The sequence below is a fragment of the Carassius carassius genome, chromosome 44 (genome assembly GCF_963082965.1).
Source record: "Carassius carassius chromosome 44, fCarCar2.1, whole genome shotgun sequence".
Taxonomy (NCBI): Eukaryota; Metazoa; Chordata; class Actinopteri; order Cypriniformes; family Cyprinidae; genus Carassius; species Carassius carassius.
In genome coordinates this window covers 20001172-20025783 of record NC_081798.1, presented here as the reverse complement: position 1 = coordinate 20025783, position 24612 = coordinate 20001172, and the positions used below count along the sequence as shown (strand labels likewise).

The 24612-nt window shown below is 38.3% G+C and overlaps 1 protein-coding gene across 1 annotated transcript; it reads right to left on the bottom strand.

Moving 5' to 3' along the window:
• Positions 1-10685: 10685 nt before the first annotated feature.
• On the bottom strand, positions 10686-23728 carry ccdc3b (coiled-coil domain containing 3b). The gene is made up of 3 exons (XM_059537489.1): positions 23063-23728; positions 17434-17608; positions 10686-10980 (listed from the first exon to the last, which is right to left on the bottom strand). The coding sequence occupies exons 1-3, from the start codon at positions 23416-23418 to the stop codon at positions 10720-10722; spliced, it is 792 nt and encodes a 263-aa protein (XP_059393472.1). The 5' UTR covers positions 23419-23728; the 3' UTR covers positions 10686-10719.
• Between the last annotated feature and the right edge of the window lie 884 nt (positions 23729-24612).

Sequence of the window (24612 nt, the reverse complement as noted above, 5' to 3'; positions counted from 1 at the left end):
CCGAAACTCCATCGGTGACAGAATGGAGAAAAAAACCTTGGGAGAAACCAGGCTCAGTTGGGGGGCCAGTTCTCCTCTGACCAGACGAAACCAGTAGTTCAATTCCAGGCTGCAGCAAAGTCAGATTGTGCAGAAGAATCATCTAGGTCATAAAACATGCTTGGAAGCCTATGTCTTTAGAACAGCTTTTGAACGCACACACAAACACCACAAAAAATGAATAAGTAAAAAAACAAAAAACAAAAAAAAAACATTGCTATTAATGTGCAAAAGGCTAATCTAGCAGATTTGCTCTTCTCCCATCTATAAGTGAGCAGAATGGCTTGGCACAGGTCCATGCCTTCATTTACTCTTTAATTATATGAGTGCTGTGTTAGCCATTGTTATGCCTGTGGCTCTGGGTTGAAAACGCATCTTGTTCCACTGCTTTTCCTGGCAGTCTTGATGTTTGGTTGTCTCTTGGATAGAGAGGAAACAGGCCCAAAGGTTACAAGACTATATTTATTCCCCATCAAACTGATCCTCTGGTTAGCAATAATTACCCTGATGAAAACAAATGTATTGTTCTGCATAGCATTCCAATCTCTGTAATTAAGGTACAAAATGTCTACTGAAATTAAGAAGTGCGTTTTATGGAAACACATAGCAGAAAAAAAAGAAGGGAAAAAAATCAGCTTCTGGACAGGATTCATGAAAGAAAATATTCAGTAACTTTAAATCTATAGCTGTAAGCTAAAGACAATTACACTTTACATTTACATGACAGTCCTGTCCCACAGCAGTTTAAGGAAAATGTGGCACCCTCTTTCAAGAATAAATGTAACAAAGCTAGGATTAACCTTACATAGTGTCTTATAACCAGTCACAATGCAATGCTGCAAGGTATCTTTTCCATGTTTGTTTATCAGAGTTTTGTCCTAACTTGCTTTGATGGCAATCATGACAAAATGCAATGAGTGACATAAGGTTCTTTTTTTTGTTTCTGTTTCTGTGACATCTTGGATGGAACAACAGCATATACAGTAAACTATGACAATAATAATATCATGTGCTGATTCTGTATTTTAATGTAATCTTAATGCTCTTGAAAATAAATAAAAGGAAACATTAAAAACATGTATTTCAAACAAGTGCATTTCATGACAAATACTGTCAGTCACTTTGTACTATATTTATTTTTCATGTAAAAATAGTTTAATATTTATGAATTACATTATGTACTTATCTATTTTGTTGCAGGTGCAATGCAGTTTAAAATGTTTATCATACCTAAAAATCAACAGTTTTATATTAAAACACTGGTTCTCAATTACAGTCCTCACATACCACCTCTCTGTATATTTTGCATGCCTCTTTTATTTAACACACTTGATTTCGATAGCCAGCTCTTTAGAAGGGAGCTTCATGCATGAAATGTGTTTCGATTGACATAGTCCCTACACAGTGTTCTTTGCTCCCTACCAGGGGCGGACTGGCCATCTGTGTGATCTGGAGAATCACAGAACGGCGGGTACTCCAGGACGGCCAGCGGTCCGGCCCACCACCCTCCACGCACGCAGTCATCACCTGTTTTTTTCCCCCACTAATCTGTTTCACACTCCAATACTGTAGGTGGCAGCAATGCACCTTTAAGTTGGATGCCAGCTGCACTTGCCGTGGCCGCCAAGTAAGGAGAAGAAGAAGTGGAAAAGTAGGAAGAAACCAACTGCAAAGACGTTAGATAGGAAAAGCATAGAAACATACATTTGCATAACGCGTGTAAAAAAAAAAAAAGGAATGAAAAGGCTGAGCGGTAGAGAGAAAATAAATTGCGTAGTTTAGATACTGAAGTCGCTAAATGTAGCAAACTAACTGAAATATTTAGCAGCATAGTCAGCAGTACCTCTTAGTTAAATATTAGCAGCAGTGAAGAAGTGAGCCAGACAGCTATGCAGCAACATGACACCGGTGATGATGATGAGGGACAGAAAGATGAGCTGGTTCCACAGGCAGATCCAGATACAAGTATAGAACATGAGAGGAGAAAGAGAGTTACTTGCTAGGGATGATGTTAGGAAGTGATATTCAGGTTGCTACAACTTCAACATTTTAGCTTTAAAATGTCACATGCAGTAGCTAATATTAAGAAATATGTTGTGCTTTTACTTTTAAAAATGGTGGTAACGTTACAGTTAATGCTTACAAACTTTGAAGATTTTGAATACATAAGTTACATTTGTAATGGTGTATTTTCATTTAGATGTGGTATTATTATTTGTGCAGTAAGATTAATTACTGCATACTGTAAATCAATTAAGATTATTAAGTAATACATTTATTTTAAGACAGCATGGAATAGATCATATAATATGCTATTATAACAGCATATTTTATAATCTATTCCATGCTATCTTGGAATAAAACCATTTATTTTTTATATTCATTCCATCATTTGTTTATTCAGGTTGAGCTTAGACCAAGAGCAGAGAAAGACACCCACTCCAAGTCAACATCTAGTCAACATCAGTGCTATTGCCATCATTTGGATGGTATAGTATCTTGAGCCACAATTAAAGTTTTGTGACACTCATGCCAGGCGTTATTGTAGTTGTTGTCGCGTTTATGCGTGGCGGTTGCTAGTCAAAGTCCAGGGCCGTTTTTTAGTCCCAGTCCGTCCCTGCTCCCTACTACCTTAGCATGGGAAATCCTTTGACGTTAACTTCACTTCAAAACATAGACATGGGAGGGGAACTCAGCCGCTAAACTTGGAAACGGCATGCTTATAGGTGACCCTTGAGCGTGAGGGGAGCACTGCTATGCTCAACCATAAGAGCAGCCTAACATGGTGGTAAAATATGGCCTAACAACCTGGTATAGCTGCCCCATGAAGCTCTGGGAGCAGAGTCCTAGAATCGAGAGAACTCACATGTTCTTTCCAGTACCAGCAGGCTGAAAGGTGACCCTCAAGTAGTGAGTGGAGCGCTGCCATAAGGGCAGTCTTGGCTGTAAAAGGAATTCCCAAGAGTGAAAAATTAATTCCCAAATGAAGAGGTAACTCACATGCTTAATATGGGAGCAGCAGGCTCATACTGTAGGTAACCCTACAGTGAGGGGAGCTCTGCCAAGCTCAATAATAAGAATGTTATTTCAACCCTGAGGGTGTTATTTCAGCTGAGGAGGTAAGAAGTGCTGTCAGTGGATATTTTGTCCAAGATAAGCTACTCTTACATTACGGTTAGGTTACATTAGCGTTACATATGTATCCTGTAAGAAAGGTTTGATGGAGGAATCCATAATTCAGGTGGTGGTGCCATTTCAGGAGGTAATAATTAAAATTGCACATGTTGGAGTAGGAATTGTGTTGGTCTGTTACTTATGTCTAAATTAGGTAATGTGCGCATGTTAACAGTGATGTGTCAAGCAACTCAGTATCCAGCCGCTTATTCTGTTGATTACTACTAAAACATTTGTAAAAGCTTTACCCAATACATCTTTATCTTCGGGATACCTAAAACTATTCAGAGTGACAAAGGGACTAATTTCACTTCACCTATGTTTGTGGATATTTTGAGGCTGCTTACAATAAAATACAGACAATCAAATGCATATCATGCTCAAAGTCAAGGGGCTCTTGAACAGTTCCACCAAACGTTGAATGCATTATTACATTCTTATTGTATGGAGTTGAAACTTGATTGAGAGGAAGGATTACCTTTGTTGCTGCTTGCAGCTACAGAGGTAATGTACAGTAAGAGAGTTTAGGATTTATCCCAAATGATCTAGTTTTTGGTCATAGAGTATGTGGTCCACTTTCTGTTTTGCGGCAGGGATCGGAGGAGGAAGATCCTCCACAGAATTTGTTAAATTGCTTTCATTTTTGGCTAGAATAACTACTCAGAAAAATGTTGTTCGAACACGTAAAATGAAAGGCACTTTAATTAATATCAACATAATGTTGTGTTTTTACACCAGGTGATCAGGTGTTGGTTTTGTTGCCTTCAACAGGATCTACTTTTTGTGCACAATTTACAGCCTGTACACAGGTTTGGAAATGTTTTCATGTTTTCCATATTTTACTCAAGTGTTTTTTTTTTACAGATTTCCTATCAGTAAGCAGCAAGTACTAGAGTCTGAAGTGCAATATATGCTTGAGAAAGGGACAGCTGTTCCTTTGTGCTCCAGTTTGTCTTCACCACATTTATTGATGAAGAAACAAGATTCTGCTTATATATTTTGTACTGATCATCCCAAGCTAAACGCTATTACTAACCATGATGCTTTTCCACTTCCTCGAATAGAGGAGTGTGTAGATCAAGTGGGTATAGTGAACTTTGTAAGCAAATTGGATCTCAAAAAGGGATACTGGCAAGTGTCATTAACTCCTCAATCACAATAAATAATTTCAATATGATACCGATACTTTTAATGGCAGTACTGTCAATGTCAATACCGATACGATACTTCTAAACTGAACTTTTAAATTATGAAATGTATTAAATTATTAAATTACTAAGAGTACAATGTACTTAACTTTGCACTTAACTTTATAATACTGTATTTGAAACACATTTTGACATTCAATACGCCTTAATTTAAACATATTATATTGTTTTTGTTTACATATGGTAAAAATATATTTACTGGAGTGGTAACCATGGAAATCTACAAATACTATAGTTAAACTATGGTCCTTTTAGGAAAACTATGGTTCATTTTCATAAGGTACTGCCAGTAATAGGCTGTTGCATGCATAAAATGCAGCCTTTTTATTCGGAGAGTGTATGATTTATATTAACAATACAGAATAGAACCTGAGCAATATGAACCTTTAGCGTTCAAATTTAAATAAACGTACTACACAAACTATGCTACAGTTTCAATTTGTTTATTTTGAACTAACTCAAACATATATGAATCAATGTCTTCTTACGATAGGCTACTTTTGGGAAACACAGCTCTGTTTAAATGCACTGTCAGAAGTGAGTGAACGTTTAATTGATTGATTCTGCCTTGCAACATTTGCATGTGTTCAGATGAAGAGGAAAATCCTTCCCACACAATTATTTGCTAACATAGGTTATTCATCCAACTTAATGCATATTGTACAAATTATGTTTTGTTACTGAACAAAATCACTGGTAAATAAAAACACTTTAGTATCAATATTTTTATTTGAGTATCGATACTTTTGATACTCGCATCAGTATCAATATAACAATACTTCAGGATCGATTCCCCATCCCTACCTTCCAGAGGTTAATGAATAAAGTGGTATTTGGTCTGGAAGGTTGTGCGCTGTATATGGATGATGTGATTGTAATCAGTGACAGCTTGAAACAACATTTGGTACGTCTTCATGCTCTGTTAATGCGTTTAGCGGAGGCACATCTTACAATTAATCTAGCAAAGTGTTAGTTTGCCAAGGCTACGGTAAGATGTTTGGGAAAAGAAGTTGGGCAAGGTGAAGCAAATTTTTTAAGTATGGTGGAGTATTATCAAGAGTTTTTGCCCTCATTTTTCAACTTTTGCTTAAAAAGATGACTGACTTAGTTAAAAATTCTGTCACATCTCCGAGTCACCCTGTGTTTCTCTGTGTTCCTACGATACAGGTTATTGGCTGATGTGGTTTTGTGCCTAGGCTAAATCAACATGCTTTAAAAGCTACTCAATGGAGGGAGAAGCAGTTGCTTGTTGTTGGCATTTACACATGAGTCTGCCGGAGCTCTCACAGGATATGGAGGTTACGGGAGATCACTGCCACACCCAAGAAGTTCCCATTTTGATTCATCTTCCCCTAGACTGGACTTTTGATTTTTGTTTAAGGTGTTTGCTTGGACTGTTGTTATTTGTACTATTTACAAGAACTTGCTGACATACTGACTATCATATACACTGTGTCACACTTCATGGACTTTTGAGTTTGTTTTCATTTCATCCTTCATGTTCCTTGACCTAGTTTCTATCTCCCGTTGATTGTGTCATTATGTTCAGGTGTGTTTTTTGTTTTGTAAAGTTTTTCTTTTATTCCATTTTGAATGATCCTAGTGGATCCATGCTGGAGCATGGGGACCGCTCTCTCGAGGACCACACAGAGGACTCTGTGTTCCTGGCCAACTACATGCACTACCTGGATAACTACCCCTGCATGTTTTACCGACCTGGACTAAATAACACCACACGAGAGCAGTTGTCCTGTGATGGTCCTCGAGGCAGCTTTGCCACCTTTGTGGATCATCGCAGGCGACCACACCAACACCAATCCAGACCCAGAGCCCAGCTAACGATCACCCCGCAGTGTGGATCCAAAACCTGAGCCCACTGTTGATAGAAAGCAAGAGCCCCCTGTGATCGAAGAGCTATTGCCAGAGAGAACGACAGAGCCAAGGATCACCCCGGAGCCCGAGCCTGAGACACCAGACAAGGTGCGAGAGTCAGCAACTTAGCATGCAATAGTGGATTATGCCAGCGGCTTCACCATGGCTCCTAGCTCCCACCTCTCCACTGTGGCCCGTCACCACCAGCTCCGCCAGGCTCCCTCAATCCTCCGGCTCCACCTTGGTCAGTTGTTGACCATCTGCCGCCTCAGGAATCCACTCATCTGGCTGCGTCTCATCCGTCTATCCCTCCAGCTCTGTCACTCTCCTCCTTCAATCTGGCTCCACCATGGCCCTCTGTTGCTCCGGCTCCCCTGCAGCCTTTCTGGATCCCTGCCTCCAGCTCGGTTGTTGGAGCCATCTGCTCCGCCTTGGCCCTTCGGATCCTCTGTGTCACCCTGGGTCATCGGCTCTCCATCTCCACCTCAGGCTCCTCGTCCACCTGCTCTGCTGCCATCGGCTGGCCCTTTGAGTTGTCAACACTTGATCCACCATGGCTCCTTCCTTCATCGAGACTACTGTGGGTCGCCTTCATGACTGCGGCCTGGGTCCCACTTGGCTCCTCTTGTTCTAAGTCCCTCGTGTCCTCTCCCTGGCTCCTTCCTCCATCTGATCCACCCTGGCTCCTTCTGTCTTCTCCTTGGATCCTTCCTCCATCATCACCACCGTGGACTCTGTTGGCCGTCTTCTTCCAGGTCATCCGTCCACCTCCTGAACCTCCTCCTGCCTGTCTGTGCCAGCCTTTCACTATCCCTCCACTGTCACCTAATCCTTCCTTCTCTGCGGTGCGAGGTCATGCTTTCCGGGTGGGGGAGCGAACTCCCACACTTCATGGACTTTTGAGTTTGTTTTCATTTCATCCCTTGTGTTCCTTGACCTAGATTCTGTATCCCCTTGATTGTGTCATTATGTTCAGGTGTGTCTTGTCAATTATTCTCATTTGCTTTCCCAACACCTACATCTAACTCAAGCCTTCCTGTTGTGGATTATCTTGTGTGGATTATATTAACCTTTTGAGTGGTACAGTCCCACATATGGGATTTTTATTTCCGTGCCCCTGGGAGTATGGTCCCCTATATGGGATTTAGAAAATTTGGTGATGTCATATATGGTTGTTTCACGCTATGGCTGGCACTGAGCCAGAGAGAGATGTGCTCTGTGCTTGTCAAACTATCACAACTATGCATTGTTTTTAACCACATAATTTAAACTGTTTAAACTGTTTAGAGCTGGATGATGACATCATTGAATTCAATGATGAACTGCCTTTTTGCTTTATTGACACACTATTTTGCTATTTAATGCTGTTCAGTTTCAGACATTTAAATACACATAAGTACTAGTAAAACAATACATTTAGAGTTTGTAAAATACACACAGATGTGCCATTGTGTTTTATTCATATCAGATACACATAGTGTAAGTAAAAATAAAGTTCACTCTATTCTTCACCCAGTTCACCGGCCGCTTACATGCATTTCTAATTTGGCTAAGCAGTGGCAAGTGTAAGTGAGAGGGAATGAAACTATGGAAAAGGAGTCAATTAACCACCAGAGAGGAAACCATCAGCACATTTGTAACAAAGTGGATTATGAACTCCTGTTGATGGCATTGCAGTTAGACTGGATGTCTCCAGTCCTTTCCACTCAAACAGCAACCAGAAAAAGAGTTCAAGAACAGAAGAGAGAAAAGAGACGGTCACAGATATAAGACCTTTTAACTTCTGTAGATGTCACATATTATGAGTTTGGCTTGACTAGTGTAAAAGGTGTAATTTCAAGTGGGAAAAGTTCTTTTGTTTGGAAGTTCTTTGTTTGGAAGTTCTTTAAACCAGAGTAACCTTTTCTGCCTTTGGTTATTAGTTCACCAACATCCCGGAACCCAGTCCAGTTGTTGGTTGAGGGGTCTATTAGATTATTAGTTATATTTGATTTTGATTTGTCCAGCCATTACAGCCCTTTTCTGGGATTCTGATGTCTATAATTAGCATAAAGTCTCTAAGGAAGATCAATGCACCACACATACTGTCAAAACATCTGTTCTGCAGCTTGGCTGAGAACATAGTTTACATTGAAAATGCAGTGTGTATATGCGTTCTTTGGAGCATGATAATAGAGTAAAAACAGATTCTTGCAGGGTGCAGAACTACAGTGATGTACTGCTTTAAATAGGGGTCATTGAAGAGGGTTATTTAATGTCTATACATTATTAAAAATGCCAGATCTGTGTTGTTGGTTTGGAAGTATATAAGAAGTCCATAAATGTCAAAACACTTCTCCACTTCATACATTTACAGCAACATCCATTTTTTTCAGTTTATTGCAAAAAGAACATGCTGTAAGTCTTTTAAGGCTCAGTCATTTAAAGTTACATGCACACACACAGACACACACAAACACTTTTTTTTTAATGAACAGTCACACACATTTGGAAATCCTGGAAATAGCGTTGAAAAAAATTAATTGCCAATCAATAGAAATCAATATTCAAAAAACATTATAGGAAAAATTGGGATCTGAGGAAACATTTTCACTTTGCACTTTATATTTGGCTTAGCATCTCTTTGGATGAGTCATAAATGATCTTCATTTCTCAAATACAGGGAGAAAACCAGACAGCCTTTATGATCCCTTTGGTATCATCAGTAAGGTCTAAAATTATTCAGAAATGTTGTGTGTGTATGTGTTTGGAAACAATGTTCCTCCAAGGGCTTCAAATTCCTGAGATTTGACATGAGAAGAAGAAGGATATCTTTCTCAGGTCTCAGAAGCCTCATGGACACAATTTCAATCCAGTGGGGTGTCTTGGACTGACTTTGAAATTGTACATTCTTGATGCAATATATCAACCCTTCTTCTATCCAATTAAATGGGACAAGCAAGCCCATTTGAATGAATTAATGAATAGTCATACCCTACACTGAAGTACTTCCTGTTGAAACTGTAATTTGGATCATTTTAAAATAATCATTTGGATGAAATTCAGGTTATAGCCTGGCAAGAGAACATTTGACAGCTTGTACAGTATATGAATCAAAGCAATCAAGACACTTTACCATTTACCTTCACCTATGACCTATCACTATTAAGCAGACACTTTTATTCAAAGAAGCTTATTTACTTACTGTATATAAAATTTAGGGTGAGATTATCAATCCAGAAAACATTATTTGGACAAAAATTACATACACCACATTTTAATATATTTTTATGATATCCGTATATATATATATATATATATATATATATATATATATATATATATATATATATATATATATATATATATATATAAGTATTTATGTAAAAATATACAAAAATGTGTAAAAGGTAATAGAGACATTTTAAAGAAAATGTGACATTTATTTAATTTTTCATTGGCATACATGTTGATGTGTTAAACAGGAACAATCATTGAAAGTTCAGATTAACAAAAACAAAAATAACAAATTAACAAAAATAACTGTTTCAAAACCTTGTCAGTAAATTGTTCTTTAAATGATGAACAGTTCACTTTAAGATAAGCTTCACTGAGTAAAGATTACATATATCAAGTGCTCAGCACCTTGTTTGCAATAATAAAACACATAACTTGGAATTATTACATGAAAAACTTGAAGAAAGCGGATCCCAAAACAACAGTCATGATGTAGATTGACTCTTAAGGTTATATTTTACCCATAAAAGCTCAAATAAGACTTTACATATGGAAACACTTCTACAAACACACACATAGACACACACGGAAAAAAAAAGAAAGAACAAGAAAGATTTTTTGGGTCTGTCTTGCACTCGGCCGTAAATGTTTATTGGAGTTTTAAGCTGAACAACTTTTACATTTAGGAGAAAAGGGTGATTTTTTTCTTAAATGTATTTATTTATTTATTTATTTTTTATTTTGAAGATTGAAGGTCAGTGTTGCTACATTGTGCCAAAATGTATTTCCATAAAAACACCTGTCCAAATAAATTCAAAACACTGCTGTATCTTGTCAGGCTCTGCCTGATTAACATCATCTGCTTCTAGTCAGAATGATTTTGTTTTCACCAAAAAAAAAAAAAAAAATATTGTGGATTTTATTGCCTTTAACCTCATGTTGTAGTTTAAAATTGCAATACATCAATATCTTTACATTTTGGTAAAAGCATTGTGATATTTTAATGATTGTGAAGTCAAATTTGTATTTATTTATTTATTTATTTTTTGCTATTGTAGCTTTTCATGATATTATACAGCTAGTTATATGAAAAAGATGTTTGTCTAAACTTTCTGAAGTCTGTAAAGAAAAGTTAGTCTAGATCTTTCAGTACACTGTAATTTTCTGTAATCTGAATTTTTTTTTTCATTGCAGGAATGGCTTTTAATTGTTAAGCTTTTTTGGGCAGGATTTTCCTGAGAGTGGTGTCCTGTTGTGGATGTGGGACCTCTGGTTCAGCTTCGTGAAGCTGTTTGAAGCTTTTAACTGGCTCTTTGGTCTCACGTTTGGCCTGCCTCAAGAGACGTTTCATGCTCTTCACCTTGTCCCTCAGGTGATTGTTGGCTTTCTCCAGGACCTTTACTTTCTGAGAGAGGTTTTTGACTTTCTCTTCCTCCTCAAATAAGGCCTTCTGCACATTGGAGCACCATAGCTGAAGGAATTGAAGAAAACGTTAAGTCAATAGAGGTAAGTAAAAATTTATAAATCTGTTTGACTTTCACACTTGGACTAAAATGATGTAAAGTAAACTTCAGAAGAATACAAAATATTTTGTGGCAATTTAAACATTCATGAACTTCCCACATTTCTCACATTTTTTCAATAATAATTAGTTTTTACCTGAAGAAAAAATGGGTAATAATTTAGTATAGGGACCAATTCTCAATACTACCTAATTTCTAAAACAACATGTTCGCTGTTTATTAGTGCTTATAAAGCACATATTCTGCATGACCATTTTCTATATCCCTAATCCTAGTACCTAAACATAACAACTACCTTACTATTTACAAGCAGAAAATTAAGAGTTTATTAAAGCAAAAGTTATAGGAGTGTGATGTAGTGAGAAAATGTCTCAGTTACAAATGTACCCCTCATTCCCTGAAGGAGTGAATGGAGATGTCACGTTGGTGACCGACAAATTGGGATCTCGCTTAGAGAGTGTAAACTAAATGAGCCAATGCACATTGGCATGCGATGATTGCATCCAGCTGCCACTGATCGCAATGTGAGTATAATTAGGCACCAGGTGCAACGAATAATCAAGTTTCTCTGGTGATCTGGCCGCTCAGTATTGGTACAGCAGCTCTGGCGACAGGATGTGATGTCTCCACTCCCATTCTTTTTGAAGGAGGTTTTGGGATCACTTACACATATGGATAGGTGCATATGGAAGATTTAGAGGTGGTTGTTGTAACCCTGTTGGGAAATGGTAGAACGTCTGCCAGGAAAATAAATGCTCTAAGCTATACCATCAAATGTTCACATATGGGATCCACTAAGGTCACTACATATGGAACCCAGCCCTCTAACGGTTCTCACAGATTAATTGACTGGGGGCCTGGCCTCTATGCTCCTCCATATCTGGCTGCCGAGGGGATGGAAGAGTTCGACAGGGTCTGCAGTACTCTCCGGAGTGGCTTTAGCAAGCCGACACTAAACTGGGGCCTCTCAGTGCTTCTACCCATTTGAGATGAGAACACAGGAGGATAACAGCTCCACATGAAGGCTATAGAATCTAGCGAACGTGTTGGGGGCAGCCTGCAGCTCTATAAATATCTGTCAGCGAGGTGCCACAAGCCAACGCCCAGGAGGATGCCACACTCTTAGTAGAGAGGGCTTGCAACCTAAACTGACAGGGTAAACCCTGTGCCTGATAAACCAGGGTGATCGCATCCACTACCCAGTAGGCCATCCTCTGCTTAGAGATGGCATTGCCCTTCTGCTGGCCTTTGAAACAGACAAAGAGCTGATCTGAAGCATTGTGTCCAGTGTGTACATACCATCTCAAGGCTCAGATGGGACAAAGAAAAGCTAGGGCTGGGTCTGCTTCCTCTGGGGGCAGTGCTTGCAGGTTCACCATCTGATTCCTAAAGGGAAAAGTAGGAACCTTGCTCACATAGCTGGGCCGAGGCTGGGGCCTCAGGATTACCTAGGAGTCAGATTGTCCAAACTCTAGGCATGATTCCTCAACTGAAAATGTGTCTTAAAACACTACAAAAATATGGGCAATTATAACTGACTGTCTCTATGTTGTTTTCCCGTTTCTCTGCATCAAAACATGACAAGCTCTTAAAACATCTAAAACAGCAGCTTGGGTATATACACTCACCGGCCACTTTATTAGGTACACTTGCTCAATTGCTTCGTACCACAAATTCCTAATCACTCAATCACATAGCAGCAACTCGATGCATTTAGGCATCCAGATGTGGTGAAGACGACTTGCTGAAGTTCAAACCGAGCATCAGAATGGGGAAGAAAGGGGATTTAAGTGACTTTGAGTGAGGTATGGTGGTTGGTGCCAGACGGGCTGGTCTGAGTATTTCAAAAACTGCTGATCTACTGGCATTTTTACGCACAACTATTTCTACGATTTACAGAGAATTGTCTAAAAAACTGAAAATATCCAGTGAGAGGCAGTTGTGTGGACGAAAAAGCCTTGTTGATTTTAGAGGTCAGAGGAGAATGGGCAGACTGGTTAGACATGATAGAAAGGCAACAGTAACTCAAATAACTACGCGTTACAACCAAGGTATGCAGAAAACCATTTCTGAATGCACAACACGTTGAACCCTGAAGCAGATGGGCTACAACAGCAGAAGACCACACTGTCAGCTAAGAACAGGAAACAGAGGCTACAATTCGCACAGGATCACAAAAATTGGACAATAAAAGATTGAAAAAAAATGCTGCCTAGTCTGATGAGTCTCGAGTTCTGCTGCGAGATTCAGATGGTAGGGTCAGAATTTGGCGTAAAGAACATGAAAGCATGGATCCACCATGCCTTGTCTCAACGGTTCAGGCTGGTGGTGTAATGATGTGGGGGATCTTCTTGTGGCTACATCGAGCAGGACAATGCACCATGTCACAAAGCTCAAATCATCTCAGACTGGTTTCTTGAACATGACAATGAGTTCACTTTACTCAAATAACCTCCACAGCCACCAGATCTCAATCCAATAGAGCAGCATTGGGTTGTCGTGAAATGGAAGATTTGCATCATGGATGTGCAGCCGAAAAATCTGCAGGAACTGTGTGGTGCTATCAAGTCAATATGGACCACAATCTCTGAGGAATGTTTCCAATACCTTGTTGAATCTATGACATGAAGAATTAAGGCAGTTCTGAAGGCAAAAGGCGAACCAACTGGTACTAGCAAGGTGTACCTAATAAGGTGGCCAGTGAGTGTATGCTGGTTGCAAGATTTCCCGTCAATTCCCATTTCTTGTCAATTAAGTCATGTTCGATGTTGATGAATGGTATACAAATGTTTGCCTGCAAAGTTTGAAGACAACCTTTTTGGGGTCATCTTTTATCCTTTCAAAATGATCCCACACTTCAGATTGTCTTCCCGACATGATTATTATTTTTATATTATATTATTTTGAAAACCATATTTCTCAAGTTACAAAAACTGCATTCTTCCATCTTAGAAACATTGCCAAGCTATGAAATGTTACCTGTTTCTGATACAGAAAAGCTAGTTCATGCATTCATGACCTCTAGACTGGACTATTGTAACGCACTCCTAGGTGGTTGTCCGGCATCTTCAATAAACAAGCTGGAGCGCTGGACTTTTGGTAGTTCCTAGGATAGCAAAGTCCATTAAAGGAGGTAGAGCTTTTTCGCATTTGGCTCCCAAACTCTAGAATAGCCTTCCTGATAATGTTCGGGGTTGAGACACACTCTCTCTGTTTAAATCTAGATTAAAAACGCATCTCTTTCACCAAGCATTCGAATAATGCATCTCATAATTAGTGACTGCAGTTGCATCTGATCAAATGCGCATTCTTATTCTTTAGCTTGGGTTAAACTAATTCATTTTACTTTGTTGGAACAGCAGCTACTCTAATAATGTCTCTATTTACATCCCGTGGTAACTAGGATATATACAAGCTCCATTCTGGATCCAGAACACCTGAGAAGAGATGATGCTGACCTCTCAGAGGACCTCAGATGATGCTAACCCTGAATCAACAAACAGAACTAACAAATATTGCTACAAGTGTGATTGCATATAATAATTGCTGTTAATAATGTTCATCGTCTGGTTGACTACGTCTTGTATAAATTTTTCAGAAAAATCCTGTCATATGCACACAAACTGACAGTCAGCACTTATAAGCTACTACTAAATATTGTAGAAACGTAATTTTCTGTAAAGTTGCTTTGTAATGATTTGTATCGTAAAAAGCGCGCTATACAAATAAACTTGAATTTAATTGAATTGAATTAATGAAAATTTAGTCGACCAAGCCTGTTCTTGTCGACTATTAATTAGTCGACTATTAGGGGACAGCCCTAGTCAGGTCCCAAGAGGGTATAGTGGGGGGCCGGGGAGGATTCAGCCTTCTTGCCCCCCTAAGAAACCTGATGATCAGGTCATGCTTCCCTTCCCTACTACAGCGTCAGGTTTAGCAGCAATTGCAGCAACATAGACTTGAAGGGTGGAGGGAGACAGCCTTTGCTCTAGCCCCTGCTGCAAAAAGGAAAGTACAACTCTGATCAGGCATCTTCAAGAGGTCTTCTCAGTGAAAGAACACCACTCAATGAATAGGTTCCACTTCAAGGCCTAAGCGTGTCTTGTAGGCTCACGCCTAGTGTTGGTGTCTACTACCTCTTGGGGTAAGTCACCTAGAGCCTTCGCCTCCCGTCCAGGGACCAGATATGAAGTTTCCAGAGGTCTGGACGTGGGTGTCAGTCGATCCTTCCTCAGAGGAATCTGCCAGGGAGGGGCTGTCACAAGGAGCATTAGTTCTGGGAACCAGGTCCGAGTGACAAGCAGGACCTGCTCTTCATCCTCCCTGATCTCGTACAGTGTCTGTGCAAAAAGGCTCACTGGGGGAAATACATACTTGTACAGGCTCCGCGGCCAGCTGTGTGCCAGTGCGTCCATGCCTAGTCTTCCCTCAGTCAGAGAGTTAAACAACTGACAGTGAGAGGTCTCTGGAAAGGCAAACAGGTCTACCTGAGCAGTTCTGAAACATCTCCAAATCAAACCTTCCAAAACTGTCCTCCAAACCATCTGGGGATGGAGTCTCCATTCTCCAGGGAGCGCATATATATATATATATATATATATATATATATATATATATATATATATATATATTAGTGCTGTCAATCGATTAAAAACTTTAACTAGATTAATCACACGTTTTTCCTGTGATTAATCGCAATTAATCGCAATAAAAAAAGAAATGTTTTTGTACGTTTTTAATATATTTTTTAATGTAATAATTTCACAGTTAATCAAATTAATGTAGAAACAACATAAAGACAGTATATTTTAAATACTTGTTTAAATGGCATCTTTTTATGAATGAAGGCCAGTATTACTGATATTAATACAGCTACTGATTTTTTTCTATTTTTTTACATTTATTATTAGGCTTCAAAAATATAACAGTTTTTAATTTAAGTAAACTTAAAACAATGCTAACATAAACCCATAATAAATGTCATGTTTACTCCTGCCCTTCCTGTCTTAACAGTTAGGAAATATACAGAAATTTAATAAAGTTATCAAAGTTATATCCAGTCTGCACTGCATAAACTATAAATTAAATAGTTAATCCTTATTAAAGCAACAAAAATATTTAGTCAAGAGCAGCGAGTCATTTTCTCTGTTCCCTTTGTTCTTTAACTTTACTGACAGGAAGCTTTATTGGCTGCTGTCCCTTTAAGAGCAGACAGACACGCGGATCTCACCGTTTATATACTGTCTATGGATCTCGCCTCATTCTCTCACAACTCTTTTTGTTCATTTTAGACTTTATATAAATCTTTTAAGATCGCTCCTATGAGGATAATCGACAAAACTGGCACTTTGGGATGTTTATTGTTAGTTCAAGCGCTTAAGAGAACTGGATTCTGGCGCCCTGTCTATGCATTGTGTGTGTGTGTGTGTGTGTGTGTGTATGTGTCACATAAGGGCATTCACAGACAGCGCATTCTCTTTTGTCTTGCCGCGCTTGAAATGTTTAAAAGCATTTAAATGAATAAGAGCGTGATCATATAATGTAAAGCTAGCCAACGGATGGCAGAAAATACGGATGCTGCGTTAATTGCGTTAAATATTTTGACACGTTAAACCAGACAAAAATTAATTGCATGCGTTAACGTGTTAACGTTGACAGCACTAATATATATATATATATTTATATATATACAGTCAGTAAAAATCTTTTCTTAAAAAATCCTTACAGTCCAATGCAGAGTATTTATTCAAGGCTGAGAACCTCTGGTTTAGAGTTTAAACATACCACAACCAACAATATGAGAAACATGTTCTCCCAAGGCAAATGAAAAAGTAAAGAAGTAAAGATGTCCAGAGAGGAATAATAATATCCCAGCAATCACTTCTCTTAATTCTCTTGAGATTTGGACCCAGACATAAACTACACTTAATGGTGAGCACCAATTCACAGTAAAATATAGGTTTGAAAATGTCTTTTGGTTTGGATTCTCAAGATATGTTGCTTACTTATTCTAGCAAGATTTCTGTGGAAGACTAGCTGCATCTTCCACTGCAATGTTGATTTTTGCATGCAATAGCCACAGAAATTTCTGTTAGTGTTCCTCATCCATTTTCATAAGTCAAGAGAGCAACAAAAAGACATGCAAAAGAGCCCAACAAGCAAGATTTTCATACTTCTTTGTTCACTAAGAAGTGTCTGCCTCACTAAAACTATCCATCAATGTGCACACAGACAAGCACACACCAAGCAAGAACAGAACATTAGTGAAATTAGTCTATCTAATGCTTCATGCATCAGAGTCAAAACAGGTAAAAGTTACATCTGCTGTTTATTAGTATTATTGTTGTTGTTGTTGTCATTGCTGCTGTTGTTATTGTATTAATACATTAAAAGTAGCTCACTCTGTTGTCCTCCTGTACCTCCCAGTCTGGGGTGTACATGTGAACCTGTGTGCCAGCTGTGCAGTTGGAAAACTGGAACAAGCTGGCAAACATGCGATGGTTCTCTGGTGTGTCAGAGAAGATGGGGTCCTGGAAGTTGACTCCATGGGGAATGATGCTGTAGTTTTCATCCATCCTGAGAAGAAATGCAACAAAAACTACATTACTATGATTAATAATTGTTATGCTTGGACTAATAGGTGATTTGAACACACACCACGCTTCCCACATGGTCTGTACTATGGACATCAATGATTAATTATCAGACTTATTAAAAGGTGTGGCTGATAAAAAATACTGATAAAAATGCTGATATCTGATAAAAAAATAAATTAAAAAAATACAATAAAGGCCACATCCAAACCCCAGGATATCACAGAGCTTTGGGTGGTCTTTTGACTAATTTGACCCAGTAACCAACCGACTTGTAGAAACTACTTTAGCAACCTTAGTGTCATCCCTCCGGTTCTATTCCCCTCACTCACTGTGTCACTGAGTGGCATTTGAACTGGCATTTCCAGCATGGGAACTGGCACACTAATAAGGATGCTAAAGACCAAAGCCTCTAACATCATAGTGCACCTCTTAAGATGAGGGGAGTGAGGTCTAAATTCGCAGCTCTTACCAGCAGGCCATTACATTAGCATGCTCAAAACCATTCTGAACACCTTAACAACCTCATATCAATACCTTAGCAGAAAAATTTTAAACCCTGCTTTATAATGTTAAATTTCTGCAAATGTCCATGCATGCCATAGGGTGTGTATCAAACATGAGAGGCAAAATTACCATTACAAAATGCTATACCACGAAAGTCGCACACCCGTTATGTATTTTTGTTTCTCTTGTGTGGGCCACAGCAATGTAATAGTTGATGACCACTTGGGACGCTTAATGTTTTTTGACCCAATGACCCATATATTTTTAGGCAGGCAAGAGGCCAAGGTGAGGGGAGGTACCAATAAAGGGTATGCTGGGACAGCTCTATTTGTGTTTTTTACATGTGTGTGTTTGCATTTGGGCTGCCTTTATATTTTTATTGTTGCTAAAGCAATAGCAAAAATATTACGCTTAAAGAAAAATATTAAGGAGTAAAAATCTATGTAATCAATATAAGAGGTTAATTATACAGTGTGAGGTGTCCCAGGAATTATACGTATAGCTTAGGGAGGTCTATTATTTTCTCTTTATTCTTTCTCTTGTCTCTGTAGCTGTGTGAGCAAAGAATTCATTACTTGTGATTGGTGTACAAAGCTGTTCTTTGGCCGGTCTCTTGCTGTTTCAAGCCTGTAGTCTTGCAAACTTTCACACATCAGCACACACATACGCACACACACCTCCCACCAGAGAGGAAATGAGGAAAGTCTGTTATCAAAGTTTCAAGGGTGGTTTTAAAAATATTAATTCAAAAACCATGGTTACATTGGCACAATGTGAGGAAATGAGACACCCTCTTCATACGGACTCTCCAATACGCTTGTTCTCCTATATTTTTTTGTGTGATTCAGCTGCCATCAGCCTGCAGGAAAATCTACTTTTTGCAAGTTAAATGGTTTGCAGTACTCACTTGCAATCACCAACAATGTATATTTTTTTAAATTTTAGTTTGGGAAAAGAAAAACACAATTACTCCAAACAAATGACAAGTTAATGCATGTGTGTACATTAGAGAGCCAGAATTCCCTCAAGTGCATTCGTTGATATATATATATATATGATCAGTTCAAACATATGTAAGCTTTGTTCATAAGTTTGTTGGCTGCAAAACACTGTTGCTCACAGTGAGGGAGACGGTTTTGAGGTGAATAGTTTTCCACCTGGCTTCCATATCCCCTTTTCCCTGACAGAAACATTGGCTTTGGACCTTGACAGCAGAGAGTCCCTCCATCTGGATCTAATTTAGCCTCTTTAGAGGGGCATCAGAAGCTCAGGGGCTTTTACAGAACCTGTGCACAATGCCAGACTTGGAATATCTAGATCCAAAAAGAGATCCAGAATTCTCTGATGGATTTCAGCTGAGCTCCAGAATATTTTGGACTCAAGTGTCTAGGTCTGGAAGACCACTTCGACTCTAGTTTCAGCTCCAGAAAATTGGTTTGCTGTTAGATCTATGAGTAAGAGATAAATATTTAGTAAACATTCTTACTGGCAAGCCGTTGACAATTTGTTAAATGAAAGTGACGGTTTTTGTTATAACGTTCTGGTGTACTATGGGATGTGAAGCATTATGAAGTTTGTATAGTTTATGCAAAATATTACATTTCTCAAAACATGGTAAATATGGTAAAAATGCACAAATATCCCCTTACATTTTTTTCCTGAAAGCAGTGTTAACCAACCATGCTGAAAATACCATAATGTTAACTAATAACCAATAACTTCCAGATGGGTTCCTCCTTTTCTCCTACACATTTTCAAGCATCTTCAGGATATAACCTTTTTAATTCACTGACCACCCTAAAATAGAGAGCCTCTCATGGGAATCTAAATGTAGTTGTTCCATGCACCACATTGCATTAATTATTGTTTCCATGCAGAGTGTCTCCAGTTTCTCAGGCTTTTGATGGTTTGACTAGTGAGCATTGTCTCGCCAAACTGGAACCAGCTGTCTGATTGGTTCATGGCTTAGACTCATGACATATGGGACATTAAAAAGCAGAGAAGAAAAGTTGTGCATGTGTACTGAGGCAAGGTTTTCTGTCAGTACAACAGAAAAAGGACTGAATGTCTTAAATGCACATTTTAATACAATGAAAGTGAAATGAGTTGTTTTTGAGCTTCAAAAATGACCAAACAAGCATAATGAAAGTGCCATAAACATGATCTATACAACTCATTAATTTAGGACTGGATTTAAGAGACCAAAAAAAAAAAACAGAGAGAGTCAAACTTATTTAAACAGTGTTTCTGAAATCCAGATTTTAGCATCAAGTTCACAAAAGCATTGGTCATCCAAGCATGGGCTCGCCATTGATAGTAATTGTAAAAACAATGCCCTGCAATGAGTTTACAATTCAATATCAGTGATGAGATTAAACAAAGGAACAGTGGCGTAATAAAACAAATAAAACAAGCTTAACATCCAACAAACTCAACACTTCAAGCACTTTAACAGATCATGGCTAATGTAGAGACTACTGTCGGGGTTAGGTCAGAGCCTAGTTGCTATCAAGAAAAAATAATTTTCTGATGAATATTATTTTACATAATAAGCCACAAAAACGGTAAGGGTGTAAGAGTATGCAACTCCCAAACACTTGATCAAATGCCAAAACAGCCTGTTAGCACTAGATGGGACCTATAACCTGCTGCCCTCAGGTCACACAAGCACTGGGGGACTGTGTGTTCTGTGAAATTAAGTCAAATGGAAGGAATTCCAGGGCTGTTTTAACTGCTCTGTCTATGAGACTGTGAGAATTATTAGTAGCCCATCTATTTGCTTTCTCATTGATTGGGAAAAGCTACATTTTATGTTCATAGCATAGTACTATCACAAGGAATAATAAACCGTTATTCAACTACAATGCATTATAGTGTTAGTACACCCCCAAATTCTGTCATTAATTACTCATCGTAACATGATGTTGAAGACTGACATGGAAGAGAATAAATGGTGGAATTAAGTAATTATTTTTGTTTTCTTTGCACCCAAAAGTATCCATGTAGTTTCATAAATTTAAGGTTGAACCACTGATGTCACATGGACTATTTTAATAATGTCCTTATTACCTTTCTGGGCCTTGAACATGGTAGTTGCATTGGTGTCTATGGAGGGTCAAAAAGCTCTCGGAGTTCATCAAAAATATCTTAATTTTTGCTGTGAAGATCAACAAAGGTCTTATGGGATTGGAACGACATAAAGGTGAGTAACTAATGACAGAATTTTCATTTTTGAGTGAACTAACCCTTTAATACAGTTTATTTTATGACATTGGTAAATTCTTTATTCTGACTAGTTGACATATGCTTAATTGTTACAAAGTGCACGGCTATGCATTTTCAAAATTCCTTAATTCGTAACTCATCCCGGAATATTTGTGCTACAATAATTAATAATACTTCAAGTCACGTATCCTCAATTATTCTTTAATTGTTTCTTACGCTTTATTTTGGGTCATGTGACAGACATAAGAGTTATTTCCAGAGAATTAATGTCAGGTAATTTTAGAATAACATGAAATCAATCTGCTGCCTTCAGTATCTCTTTCTCTTAATAGTTATGTCTCCAGTTACAGCGACCTAGTTTGACCCTATAGTCACATTAGAAGAAGAAGAAGAAAACACATTGACATATGTTGCTGTATATTTATTAGTTTGCCTTGGATAAAACTATCAATCAATCAATTCAAGAAAACAGTACATTAATCATAAACTGTTTCAATAATTACCATGCAAAAATGACTTATATGCAGTTTTACTGTCACTCAGCTGTGGAGTTTTTTTCACCATGACCAACAAATTATTATTTAAAAGCATAAGACCAAAAGTGTCCATAGTTCAAGAACTAACCTCATATGTCTGCAGGTTTTCTCTCTGTATATTGTTTATGTAAATTTTTGTAAACTATTAGTTACAGCTGTTTCGTGGTCCCAACAAGCAAGATTGTTTTGGTAAAACAGGTTATCAGTTTACATTATGCATGTGAGGTGGTGCCTATCTCAGTAAACTACTTGGCCAGAAAAGTGCTGAGTGTGGTAAATCCAGTACTGCTCTGTATGAGGGAGTTAAACATTCTTCATCTTAACCGATCGGATCATAGCGTGAGACAGGAAATGCAAGTCAAAAAAAAAACAAAAAACAATTGTCAAGAGATTCAAGCCTTACGCTATTAATATGAATCAGTCAAAGGTGTGTGTCTTTGAGAAAAAGTGAAATCACAACAGTGAATCATATACTGCATAATCTCTATCCAAATGGGCTGTATTTTCTACCGGTTTGTTAACTTCCTCATCCTCTGTAAGTTCATCTAAAAAATGTGATTTCATCCCCACTATAAACATAGAAACAAAGACAAGCCAGAGCTAATTAGGTTTGACATATGTTTTGATCACAGGATTCATGATCATTATACACAAGTTTAACCATTTTCCATTCATGATGAAAGAAAAAAAAGGGAAATCTTGGTTGTTTGGCGCAGTATTCATTCTTTGTGAATACCCCTGGTGGAGCTTGCATTAACACGTAACCCAACCAAGACCAAATAGAATAGCTTAAGTTCTAAGATGACAATGAGCACAGATGTCAGACAGTTGTGCACAGTTGTAGCCAAGCCAATGTTCTGATACTGAGCTCTCATGCTCACGAATGTTCCATGCCAATGTCACAAATCAACTTTTGTTAATTCAATATGAACAACTTCAAATCCCACAAACATTATATGATCTAAAATGTAAAATGTAATCCTTAGTAAGTGTGTGTGTGAGTATATATAAGTGTGTTATGTTAATGTTATGTATGGAATCTTGGGCTCTTCATCTTAGTCTGATTCTTTATTTTATTTTATATTTTATTTGACCTTATTATTTTTAAAGCAAAATATTACCAAGTACACCTTTAACATGAGCAAATCCTTACTGTCATTTGATCTTACCTCAAAAAGAAATAATATGAGTTGTTCTCCACGACAGTGTACGAGTGGCATGGGAAATATCCCAACCCGCTGACATTGAACCTGGACCCGGCTGGCACTTCCAGCATGCTGCCCCATGCCTGATCGCATAGCAGCTCGATCTCCGCGGAGAAGAACAGATCCGTGTCGTACTGCCACGGCAGGTAGTTGTACACGCTGTAAGACTCCTTATGGAGAGCGAGCACCTTGGCAAAGACGATGATCTCCGCCAGCTCTGCGCGGCACGCTTCCGTCTGAGGTCTCCAGTCGTGGGGCAGTTGGCATCCCCATGATGCGCTCATGGAGAGCGCTAATATTAATGCAAGTAGAGTGCCCATGTTACGCCGTCTTACCTTACTCGTGCAAACTGCCTAATATAAAAGCAATTCCGCGCGGGTCACTGGTTTTTCCTTAGAAAAAAGAGTCTTGCAGGTCCGCGTAAAACGCAGATAAATAATATGCAAACTCTCAAATGCAGTAAAAGATACGCGTTGATATTAAAGACTGTTTAAAATGGGTTTTCTCTACTTTAGGTATAATGCATATCTGTGAATTTAGGCTGATCTATAGGTCTAATTCCTCTCCATTCTTCCCTGTGCGCTCTGCGCATTAGGCTGCGCGGTTAATGGAGAACACTTTAGTGACGCTCAGCTGTATTACATCTGCAGCAGAAAACAATGGCAAGAGCTTCAGTTCTGCTTTCATTTCACGCTTCAGCAATGTGTGTTCGAAGAAATCAGTGAAAAAACAAGTATTATTATTATTATTATTATTATTATTATTATTGACAAAGTATAACACAGAGTTTTCAATACAGCAACATTGTCTTCTGTCACTTGGTGTTACTTTGTCCATATTAAATCATTTCCACCGCAAAATGGACTGAAAATCTTTTTTATGTAAAGCCACGAAATGTTATGAAACCATTCACATTCACACAGTTACTATAAAATGTTACCAGATTAAACACATACTCAGCCCTTACGTCATGCATATGAGCTTTCCACATCTTTAACTCATTTTGTTTCCAGTTTGGCTTTGCTGTGAGGAAGCAAATAGTGACAGACCCTATGTCAGCCAGACCAATAAATCTTTCAATATTTCGGATTATCGTCATATCGTTGCAAATGTTCATGAACACTTGGATGGCTAAGAGATGTGTCAAAATGTACTTATAGTTTTGTTAAAGGATATTGCACATTTTCTATTCCTCCCGTATAATAAATTTTGTTTAAAACTTGTGTTACATACAGGTAATACATGATCTGTTTTCTAAGTATTGGTGTCAGTGTTGCTGTCAGTTAAATTAGATATTTGACCTCTAAAAATAGCTATGAGAAGCACATCCACAATATAAAAGCACTTAAGTATAGTAATTATATGAGCCTGATGTAGTTTAGTGAGATCAGTTGCAAAAATATCCATACCATGCAACAAAAAAAATATATATACATATTGTCTTAAAAACTATTTACAGCATTACAACATTTTACAGAGGTTCTTTGTATGGTGTACAGATCAAGATTTGACCA

Coding starts and splice junctions, on each gene's coding strand:
- ccdc3b (XM_059537489.1), bottom strand. CDS start 23,418: ATGGGCACTCTACTTGCATTAATATTAGCGCTCTCCATGAGCGCATCA. Junction 17,609..23,062: donor TCATATTATTTCTTTTTGAG/GTAAGATCAAAT, acceptor ATTTCTTCTCAG/GATGGATGAAAACTACAGCA. Junction 10,981..17,433: donor AGGTACAGGAGGACAACAGA/GTGAGCTACTTT, acceptor CAATTCCTTCAG/CTATGGTGCTCCAATGTGCA.